Source organism: Populus euphratica, unplaced genomic scaffold (assembly GCF_000495115.2).
Source record: "Populus euphratica unplaced genomic scaffold, PopEup_1.0 scaffold320.1, whole genome shotgun sequence".
NCBI lineage: Eukaryota > Viridiplantae > Streptophyta > Magnoliopsida > Malpighiales > Salicaceae > Populus > Populus euphratica.
In genome coordinates, this window is record NW_011500208.1 from 130,684 (window position 1) to 142,583 (window position 11,900).

At 33.4% G+C, this 11,900-nt stretch overlaps 1 protein-coding gene and 1 long non-coding RNA gene across 2 annotated transcripts; one reads left to right on the plus strand and one right to left on the minus strand.

Moving 5' to 3' along the window:
- The first annotated feature begins 1,171 nt into the window (after window positions 1-1,171).
- On the plus strand, window positions 1,172-11,548 carry LOC105112061 (uncharacterized aarF domain-containing protein kinase 1-like). The gene is made up of 16 exons (XM_011007624.1): window positions 1,172-1,451; window positions 1,533-1,616; window positions 1,718-1,858; window positions 1,982-2,052; window positions 2,148-2,241; window positions 2,832-2,909; window positions 3,353-3,419; window positions 8,425-8,510; window positions 8,608-8,658; window positions 9,285-9,332; window positions 9,542-9,662; window positions 9,751-9,931; window positions 10,552-10,689; window positions 10,772-10,884; window positions 11,024-11,095; window positions 11,188-11,548. Exons 1-16 carry the CDS (start codon window positions 1,269-1,271, stop codon window positions 11,298-11,300), a joined length of 1,641 nt encoding a protein of 546 aa, XP_011005926.1. The 5' UTR covers window positions 1,172-1,268; the 3' UTR covers window positions 11,301-11,548.
- On the minus strand, window positions 3,777-6,457 carry LOC105112060 (uncharacterized). Its single transcript, XR_839696.1, has 2 exons — window positions 6,091-6,457; window positions 3,777-4,452 (listed from the first exon to the last, which is right to left on the minus strand). It is a non-coding gene; the product is annotated as an uncharacterized LOC105112060 (long non-coding RNA).
- Window positions 11,549-11,900: the final 352 nt, after the last annotated feature.

The window sequence follows — 11,900 nt, forward strand, 5'->3', positions numbered from 1 at the left end:
TGCCCGCTTGCTGTGGATTAGAGTTATCAGAGAAGACAAATAGGTAAATGCGCGTTTGGTACCGTAGAGTATGTTTTTTCTTTTAAAAAAATATATTTAAATAATTTTTTAAGAAATTTTTTTACATTAAAACATTAAAATTATGGTAAAATAAAATATATTTAAATAATTTTTTAAGAAATGTTTTTACATTAACACATTAAAATGGTAAAATAAAAAAATTAATTTAATTTTTTTAAGCCCAATTGTTTTTTAAATGCGCATAAATAAATTCTAAAGATAAAAACAAATAAAACCTTTAAAAATTAAGAAAAAAACTATATTAGATCAAATAAATAGAAAATATTTTGCCAACCGCAATTACAAATACTATACATTTCATGCATACAGTCATTGGCTAGGTGATTGAGTGAATTTTTTTTATTTAATTAAAATAGCTTAATAATTCCCCTAATTTGTAGTCATATCTTACCAGTATACAGCCATAAGAATCTGCTTTCATGAGGAAAAGGAGAGTGCAATTCACAATCATTTTCCACTAAAAAAAGAAAATTGCAATAGTTTACAAATTATGCTGCTCTTTTTTTTTTCAATGAATTTGTTAGTATATTTGTTAAATTTATTCTAATTCAACGGATTGTTCTGAGAATTTGGTAACCCGAATCTATTTAAATTTCAAATTAAATTGAAAAAAAATATTATTATTTCAGTGAAATCTATTTAATCCGACAAGGTTATTAATAAACCAATTTATCTGGTTAAATCTAATCTAAATTTGTCCATGTCCATATTAAATTTTCTTTATAAAATAAAATGATATTATTTTAATAAAAGTAATTGATTAAGTTATATGCTCTTCTTTAGGCCAATTTTTAGACAGACGATGACAATTATATTTATTTGTCTTATTTTATTAAGCATAAACCTTTTTTAAGATAAATATTGATTTTTTTATCTAAATTATTTCCAAATAGACAAAACTTAAACACCCCACCTTTTTTTCTCTCTCTCTCTTTTTTTTAATCCTGTCATCTTCCTCTCCGGACCTTGATCGAAAGAAATTTTTAATAAGGATAACTGTACAAGCCCATTATCTTTGGACCAGCAAATATGGGCCGTATAGCCTACTGAAAGCCCATACTGGTGATCTGGAATCCTCACAAATTTGTAAGAACTCGGACCGTTTTTCAATATTTTTAAAAGACACCATACCTCCTTTACCTCGCCGCCAAAACCACCACCAGCGCCACCATCCTTCACAAAACGAAATGACCTTCAAACAAAACTTCAAGCTTCCTTCAACGAAAAATACTAGAATTTTACTGCTAACAGCAACCACTGGCACCGCCGCTCTCACTCTCTACACCACCGCAACTACCACTGACTCCTTCACTAACAAAATCACCTCTCCAATCCACGCCATCCCTCGCTCCTCTCGCGCAATCTCCACCGTCCGTAGAAAACTCTCCTCTATCTTTCTAAACTAATTACTTAATGAATCATGTTTTAATCGTTTCCATTTTTGGTGACAGATTGCGTTAACCATCGCTGATTACAAACTCTCTCTCCGTAACCTACCAGTGAACTCTGATTCTTATTATCAGAAAATATCCGAGGTAAATGAAGTAATTTTTTTTTCGTATTTTTTAAATTTGTGTTAACTTGTGATTTAGTGAATATTTTAAGTTTTAATTTTGATTGAATTTAATTAATTAAGGTACATTTACGATCGGCGAAGAGGATACTAAAATTATGTGAAGAAAACAAAGGATTTTATGTGAAAGCTGGACAGTTTGTTGCTTCGTTAAAACAAGTACCGCAGGAATACTCTTTGATGCTTTCTTCATTGCAAGACCAGGTCTTAAATTTTGAATTTCTTGTTAATTTTGATTGTTTTTATTGCGAAATCCGTTTGTTTATTTGTTGCATGAAGAATTTGTGTCTGTTTCGTAGGCTAATATTTTGTTTAGTTATAATGTAGGCAGTTCCTTGTAGTTTTAAGGATATAAAACAAGTGCTTCAAAGCAATTTGGGTCGAGATTTAAAGAATATGTAAGTTTCGATTCAGTTTTTTTTTAGATGTTGAAGGTGGACATTTGTTTTTGAATTATTATTTATTTATTTATTTATTTTAATGTAAATGGCAGATTTTTGTCGTTTGATGAACAACCAGTAGCTGCTGCGTCGATTGCGCAAGTGCATCATGCGATTTTGAAAGATCATCAAGAAGTAGCAGTCAAGGTTGGTTGGTGTCAGCTTTAGTTGTTTTACTCCCTTGGTTTCATTTTTTGCTTTAGCAACTAAGCAATTTTCTTGACCTACATTTTGGAAGTTAAAGAATGCTTTTAACTGGAGATGATGTGATTCATTGACACCATTGATCCTTTGATAACATGTTTCCAATTTTACTTTGATTGTCTTTAGTTTGTTGAATCTTTGCTTACTTTCCAATATTAAAGTTGTCTGTGACTATTAATGCTGGGATTCTTCTTCTCTCTCTTGCCTATCTATTTTTTGACCTTTTCAAAAGCAAACTCTTTGCCATACAGTTATTTATTGGATATGTTGGATCTTGATTCATATGTGGATCTTAATCCATCATTACATATCCAATTTGCAGAGGAAAAACTTGATATCATTGTGATTTGATTCTTCCAATAAAGTTGATGATTACATTAGGAGAATCTATATGATGTTCTCTGGTGAATGTGGAACATACCCTTCCAAACCTTCTTTATAAATGTTAGAAAATTTTCTTGTTCTTCAAAACTTTACGGATTCTTGTGAGTTATGTATTTAATTGTAACATGCTTCTCTTTTTCTGCGTGTAGGTACAGTACCCTGGGTTAGAAAGCCAGATGAAGATAGACATAACCACTATGTCCTTTCTTTCAAAATCCGTGGCATGGGTGCGTGATAAAATTCTCTTGACAATTTAAATTATATCTCTGTTGCATCATAGTGGTATCATCTTTTTGTGACGTTAGACTGTGGATGTTCTTTTTTGGATAAGGTAACAGTCAACACATCTGATGTCTCTTGAATCTTCAATCTTGAATCTTGAATATGAATATGAATATGTCTTCCTTTTCTTTTCTTTTTTGGATAAGGTAACAGTCAACACATCTGATGTCTCTTGAATCTTGAATCTTGAATATGAATATTATGAATATGTCTTCCTTTTCTTTTAGGACATCAGTTTATTCTCCTGATTTTTTTTTTTTTTTGCATATTTCGTGTGGGAGTTTTCACTTCCTAATTAACTTATACTCTTTTTATTTTGATGACTGATCCACTAGCTTAGAGTTATCTTTCTTTTTTCCCTTTCTTTCCCCCCCTCTCTTTTCCACAGCTTTTCCCTGATTATAGATTTAACTGGCTGGTATCAGAATTCAGAGAGGTTATTTCTTCAGAACTTGGTCAGTGGTATTCCTTTGCTCATTTTATGCATTTTTAATCTCCTTGATAGACACTTGAAGAACTTCTGTAACTTCTTCACTGCATGCATTCTCCATATTCCAACATGAAAAATTGCCTGCAACAAAGGGTAAAAGTATGTGCTATATGATATTCCAACCTAAAGTATTCAACTGTTTAGAATGGATGTCAGTTAGTTACCTTTTTGTATAGGAAAAGAATGAATATTTGAGACCCCCTTGCGCCATCATATGGCCAACCAATGTGATGCGGAACAAAAAAAGATTTGAAGCCTCATAAGAAAGGAAAGAAGAAGCTAAGAAGAAAAGGCTAAAGAAAAAGTCAGAGGAGAAGAGTTGGGGTTGGAAAAGTTTGCAACTTTTCAAATTTTAATTTGATTCATCAAAACTCCCTAACATTTAGAAAAGTAGTATATAAATACTAAAACCTTGACTAGAACAAGCAATTAGGCTTATAGTCCACTAAATAAAGTACTCAACAATAATTAAATCAAGCCCAACCAAAAAAGCCTGATTAATAAACCTCAATATAAAGTTCAAATAAATTAAACCAAAACATAAGCTAAAGCTCAATTTCCATTGCCTATGATCATGCAAGTGCGTAAACAATGTCTCGGGTCTGGTGTCCTCACCAATTCTCCCGAGATTGGAGAAACTAGACCCCGTTAAGTATAGTTCAAGGCGGCTCCAATAATGATCCTAAAGATCATGATTAAGCTATTGTGATATCTTTCTGATCATCCAAGTATAGTCTGTATCTAGTTATCTAGCCCCTATACTAGGATTCGTTGAAGTTCACCATCCCTAGTGAAAACAACTTGTACATCCAAAGTATCATTAATATGTTCCTTTTGTGTTAATGATAAAGATAATACGGTAAGGATATCAAAAGGAGTATCAAGAATAAACTGTTGTGTTTTATATATAACGAGATTTTTTATGTCAAAAGTAGAACTAATATCAAAATTTAGTGACAGTTGAATGACATAATTATTTGACTCAATCATTTGCAACACTTTGAATGGTCTAGCACCACTCACTTATTTATGATTGGTTTTCAAAGGACACTGTTTGGGTCTCATCTGTATCAAGAAATAATCTCCAACATTAAGTGCACTGTAATACTTATGTAAATCAACTTGAAATTTGTATTGTTTATTACTTACTTGAATATGTTTTATGATCTCGACATGCAAATTACGAGCTACACTTGCAAAGACTCAGTTGAATTAGATATTTTAGAGTTAAGAGACATAAAAAGAAGATCTACAAGCTTTCTATGTTCGTAACTATGAACACTAAATGATTGAGGGTATGAAGTGGAACAAATCCTATTTGAAGCTTTAATAGACATAATCTAGTAAATTAAGATTATCTTCATCTTCCTCATCATGTGTCAGGGGTAAGGGATCATGGAGTTCATCATGTTACTCTAAACCTATGACATGTTGGATATTAAGCATGAGAGGGTGAAGAGTATGTTGTTCTAAACCTTTGACATGTTGGATGTTAAGCATGGTAGGTGGAGAATCAAGTAGTTTCAGAGGATTAATATCATGATACTCTTTTAAGATCATATTTATCTTTTTAGGCAATTTCACTAAAGAGTCTCCTAAAACATTTTTCTTTACCACTAAAGTAGGATTATTATTTTCTTTATTAACCTCATTTCCAGACTTATTTGGACTTATAGTGTTAATTTTCTTTTCTTGCACATCCTTTTCATCTAGATCACTAAAGTTTATAGGATTGAGTTCATATGCTTGCACACAATGGTGTTTTTTTTCCTCCCACATATATCCTTATGCTCTTAATACTAAGAGTTTAAAGGTGTAGTTGAAGAACATATGACCGAAACCTTGATATAAGCACGCTGAACCTCTAAACTCAACCTAGTCATTTCATTAACGATTCGTTTGCCTTTATCTTCTTTATAAATCTAGGTACTATTAGCATTAGGTCTACAGGGTGAAATACCTAATAAAGAATCATTATTTCTAAATTGAGACCTAAAAGGGTTTCTAAGAGGGTCTTGATATTTTGTCAATTAACTTTCTATAATCTACTCATAATCTTGCATTATAATATAGGCTTAGTCAGCAGTGAAAGCACCTATGGGCCTAACCTTTTTTATAAAATTATCATTTAAACCTTTACAAAATCCACGCAAAGTCATGGTTTTATTTTTTCTTATAACACATCTCATCATGTAATTGTTAAACTATGTTATATACTCATTGATAGACTCGTTCCCTTGTTTTAGATTGTTTTATTGGTCTAAGAGTTTATTCCTATAAGATTGAGGTAGATACTTCTCTTGCAGTGTTTTTTTCATTTTAGTTCAATCAATTATACGAGATTTATCTTTTATCTCTAAACAATGCTATCTCTCCAATAAATTTGAGCTTCACTAATGAATATCATCTTAACAAATCTAACTCTTTTATTATCATACAAGTTATGTTGCTCAAAGAATTGATCTCTGTTACGAATCCACATATCTAATATCCAAGGATCATTGTGATCTTCAAAAGTGGGGACTTTTATTTTGTTAGGGCTCATGACTTTCTCATAAAGGTCATCGTGTTTAATTTAACCTAAATGATAGTCGTACTGGTGGCTCTCAGGGTGAACTTGCCTATAATGGTTATACTTGTGATATTTATTGGTGTTTGGGTGCCTTATTTGATAACTCTTTTAGGGTTTAATTTTTTTAAACATGTTGGTCATCTAGGTTTGCTGTTACCCTCAAATGGTTCTAAGAGTATTGTTTAGGTTGAGTCTATGGCAAGTGTAGACTTAAATTTAAACACTAAATGATCATGATACAAATGCATGTAAAACTAACTTAAAGTGAAATTGAGATCACAAATAGTTCTTGCAATTGAAATCACAATACAAAAATAAAGCTATTTTTTTTTTAATGTGTAGATTAATCAAGAACAAAATATACTAATAAAATTTAAAGTGTGCATTGATAGATCTTTAAGTGTAAATGATTAATCAAACACAATGTCACAAGTAAGTATTAGAGGACAAAATGCAAGAGGACAAAATGCTAGATATCAATGATGAAAGAAGTTGATGGGCAAAAATTAAAAGGTAAACTCCAAGGTGGAATTTTTTTTGACACAAGTAATATTAATAACAACTTTAAATGACAAGAGCAAAACTAGCAAAGCAAAATTCAACAAATCAAAAGTAGATAAATTTATTGACTGGATTGCTTGGGAGTATTGCTGGATGACATGGTGCTAACGTGGTAGTACTGGGTGACGTGTCAGATGACGCAACAATAGATGCTAGTGTGATTACAGGTGCCTGATGTGGTTGATGTGCTAGCATGGCGACTGATGTGGCAGTATGTGCTAACGTGGCTGATGACATTTTGATTACATGGCAGGGATTAATTAATCTGCCTTAAGAACCTGTTTCCTTGTTGATGTTGCTTGTGGCAGTCTTCACACAGATCTGCTCTTGGAAATAAGAAAAGAAATAATCCTTGTGACTTGATGCTGATGAAAAGACGAAGATGCTTGTCTGTCATGGCAAGTCTCTGGGTTCAGTTGATCTATTGTTGTGAGAGGTGGTTGTTGAAGACGAATTGATTTGGCTGCTGTGAAATGTTGTGGATCTTGGTGGCTGTTGGGAGAAGCCCGATCTACTCTCCGGTGAGGATAGTGTGCTCTGCAATTGGTCTGTTGGAGGATTTGCTGGTGTGGATGGTTGCCTTTGTTGGTGGAGAGGATGAACAATAGGTTTTTTTTTCCCGGCTGTAAACAGAAAATTGAAGGTTTTTTTTTTTTCTAGATCACATGTTTTCTAGATGAGATCTCTTATAAAGACTTGATGCAGATGAAAAGACGAAGATGCTTGTCTGTCATGGCAAGTCTCTGGGTTCAGTTGATCTATTGTTGTGAGAGGTGGTTGTTGAAGACGAATTGATTTGGCTGCTGTGAAATGTTGTGGATTTTGGTGGCTGTTGGGAGAAGCCTGATCTACTCTCTGGTGAGGATAGTGTGCTCTGCGATTGGTGTCTGTTGGAGGATTTGCTGGTGTGGATGGTTGCCTTTGTTGGTGGAGAGGATGAACAATAGTCTTTTTTTCCCGGCTGTAAACAGAAAATTGAAGGTTTTTTTTTTTTCTAGATCACATGTTTACTAGATGAGATCTCTTATAAATTTAGGGTTTATGAACCAGATTAAGTATCAGGAATTTAAATAAGATCATAGATCTTATTATTATAAGATCAATTAAAAAACCATGCTTTGATACCAGATCGGATGTGGAAAAAAGAAGAAGATTTGAAGCCTAATAAAAAAAAAGCTAACAAAAAAAAAAGAAGAAGCCGAACAAGAGAAGAATTGGGGTTGGAAAAGTCCAACTTTGCAAATTTTTATTTAATTCATTAAAACTTTATAACATTTAGAAAAATAGGATATAAATACTAAAATCATAACTAGAATAAGCAATTGAACTTCTTGCTCACTAAATAAAATATCCAATAATAATTAAATCAAGCTCAACAAATAAAGTCTAATTAATAAACCTGAATTAAAAGTTCAAATAAATCAAACCAAAACATAAGTTAAAACTCAATCTCTTAATGGTTTGGGCTACCCTTCATTATCTATGATCATACGAGTGTGTAAACAATGTCTCGAGTCCGGTGTTCCCACCAAAATATTTTGCTGCTTGTAGTGGATTTCGCATGCATAATGGTTCTAGTGGCTCTGTAATACCGTTTGAGTTTCTTGTACAGACAATGCAAACATCTCATGCACCAATTTAAGAGTTCTAAGTTCAGCGAAAAGGTGTCTGTACATGCTTTAACCATAGACCACTGTTGATATATTTAGTATCTTAGCATCAGTGAAACTTATTTCACTTTATTTGAGATGATGAGGATACACAAAAAATTGTCTAATTTGTCATTGTTTAGGATTAACTGGAAAGATATGATTTTTCACTTTTCCATGTTTCACAGATTTCATTCAGGAGGCAAGAAATTCTGAGAAAACTGGCAAAAACTTTAAAAATAACAATTTTGTCAGGATTCCTCGTGTATTTTGGGTAGGATGACTGAGATTTTCCTTTACCAACAGCTCATTGTCAAATTTTTTGTGCGTACTGGTGAATGTAATTCTGAGGACCATATTACAATTTCCAGGAGGTGACCACACGTCAGGTTTTGACAATGCAATTTTGTTGGGGGCACAAGGTATGGATTTTGAACTTGCTGCATCTGTCTTGTGATTAGGATTCCAATGAACTTAGAAGGTCTATTTCAGTTCTATGCGGGCCTTGAATTTTTTAAGAGGCTGCCATTAATGTATTAATACAAAACCTTGGGCAACAAAATGGGTTCCGGAACCATAATTGCCAAGATAACCAATAGCGTTTTTTATTTTTTTCCCAGCAGAGAAAAGGTGCTACTTTTAACAAATAGTGGTTTATGACTCCAATTTTTGCACCAATTTTTCTACCAATTACAGGGAACTAAATTGGGCACTAAACTAAAAGGTTCTGGGACGTATTAAAGGAGAAGTATCGGTTACCTAGCTCACTTTTCCAAAATTTTGATGGTGTTAAAATTCAAGATTTTTAAACCATCATTTTAAACAACAATTACAATATAACATAACTGATGAACATTTCTTCCATGATGAACTGTTGTTAAATCATGGACAACTTTTTCTGATACTTCTCAGAAAACCTATTACATAGTAGCCCCGTTCATGGTATCATTTTGAAACGTAATTGTTTCTTTTAATTGGTCTCTATATTATTATGAGGCTTTTGGCTAAACTGCTACGTGCTATTAACATGATGTTCCTAGCATTTCAGGTTGATGATGTGGAATTTATGAAGGAAACGAGAATAAATCCTATAAAGGTTGGTTTCATGAGTCCCCTTTAGGCTGTTTTTCTCTAAATTTATAACAAATACTCAGTTTCCTACAATTGAGATTGCTTGTAAACGTTCACAAATCGAGGACATCATATTTATTGTGTGGCTGGTCATGATTCATCATTAAAACTTACAATGCATGATGCTGACTAAATTAATATTTTTTACCGATCTTCCCTTAGTCTGTATATTAGGTTGCAAAAGCTTTGGTGGAAATCTTTGCTGAGATGATATTCTTACATGGATTTGTGCATGGAGATCCACACCCTGGAAATATATTAGTTTCTCCAGAAGGTCCAAATGGCTTTACTCTGGGTATGTGTTGATTTTTGAATTATCATAAATAAATTCTCATTTGTGAAAACAGCTTGTAGTATGAAGTTGTTTCGCTATACACCTGCAGTTATTTTAGATCATGGAATCTACAAACAATTGGATGAAGGATTTAGACAAGACTATTGTCAGCTGTGGAAAGCTATGATTCTTCAAGACACACGTAAAATACAGCAGCTTGGCAAAGGACTTGGTGTTGGGAAGTATGCTAAATACCTCCCTGTCATTTTTCTTGGAAGAACCATGAACAGGTGATTTTTCTTGTTTTTATCTTTTACCATGTGATGGTAGAGTTAATTGTTGAATGAGTTTGCAATTAAATAAAGATTTTTGTTAATAATATCATTGTCGACCGTAGTGGTGATGAGATGATGGGGGTGATAATTGAAGTCTTCTTGATGATGTAGAGTGGTACGAGGGACCATTCTGGAATTGTATTATGTGGTACACTTTTCTTGAGGCGCTACAGTATAACACCAAATATGAAACTCAGTATTTAACCTGGAAACTGGGCTTTTATGATTCCTAGGTATATAAGATTGTCACCTGACTTGGTTCTAACTTTCACTCTTAATTCTTTCATCACCTCCTGTTTCTTGCACTCCCTGTGTTACTCCACAAATACTCGTTTTCTTCCTTGGGTATCTCTAATTTTTATCTTTTCTTGTGTTACTGAATGTGCCTTTTAGCATTCCACAGCACATAACCCCGCTTTAGGATACCCAAACAAAGACCGCAAGTGAAACGTAGTTACACTGGTCTGTTCCTGTGAATTAGCATTTCTTATCATATAATGGAGATCTAGTGGCATTTTATCATTGAATACTAACAATTAAATTAGAGACCTAACTGAGCTTGGTTCATGCAACAGTAAAGCAATTCTTGGAAAGGGAATGTCAGATGAAGAAAAAAGTAGCTTGAAGCAGGAGTTGAATTATTTGAAAGTGGATGACTTATTTTCTTTCATGGAATCTCTACCACCTGACTTTCTCACTATATTGCGCACGGAGTAAGAAAAGTCCAATGTCCTAATCATTTACTTTTTAATAAAGTAGCTGCGCAGCCCTTACTGGCCGGCTGTTCTTTTGCAGTGGCCTCCTCAGGTCAGTCATCAGGAAGCTGGGAGCTCCACAGAATGTCAGGCTATTAGCCTATGTGAAGTACGCAATACGTGGCCTCTCTCCAAAGTTGAGTCCTGAATCTGGTAGGTTCTTGAAATACATGTCCTAAACAAAGGGATTATTTGATAATTCAAGCATCAAGGGATCTTACTCTCTCATTTCCATGCCCCTAATGATGAGTTTCAGCTGATATATTTTTATATGCTCTTGTTCTCCTTTCAGATTCATCAATGAAAGTTACCTTCTCCAGATTAAGGACAAATGCGAGTTATCTTCAGCTACGGCTTTTTCTCGGTAAGAATGCATATTATTCACATCGATAACAACCCTCTAGAGGCCTCGTGTAGACAACTGAATTTACAGGGTTTCCTTCTTTTGCAATATAGTGGGACTGCAGCTGCTTTTTTGGATGGAGAAGGTCAAGCAATTTCTGTGCACATTGTATAGAAAATTGTTGCTGAAATGCCTTCCTGGTAAGCATGATAATTGTCCTATATAGTTAAACCTCTACAAAACAGTATCTTTGGCACCATAAAAAAATTATTAATTAATTGTCATATTATTTTATCAAGACATTAAAATTTTAACAAAAATATCATTTAATTGAGGTTATTGATTTATCAAGGTTGTTACTGTAATTTGTATCTGATTGACGACGGGTATCATGTAAAGGATGGGTGAATGGATGGTTGAGATTGATTTGATAAAATAAATAAATAAATAAAAAATAAAGGGTTATGAGATTAATTTGGGATTTTGATCCAAATTAATCATATTGTGCCATTTAATTGAAAGAGGGCAAATACATGAAATTATAAAAAGATGCAACTATTTCTAAACAGTAAATCAAGCCACTGTTATAAAACCTGCTTGGCAGGTAGATTTTGGACTCGGCCGATTTAGGATCTATTTTATTTTAAATGAATTGACTCGGTTTGATCCGGTTAGAAATCTAGGTTAAAACGAACATCTACTTCTACACCTTTTGCTTCCATGAACTTGGCCAATTCCATCCGACAATCAAACATTGGATCCCCATTCCATCAAATTACCATTACATCAACTCTATCAACGTCATTCTATCCATCAACTTTGATCC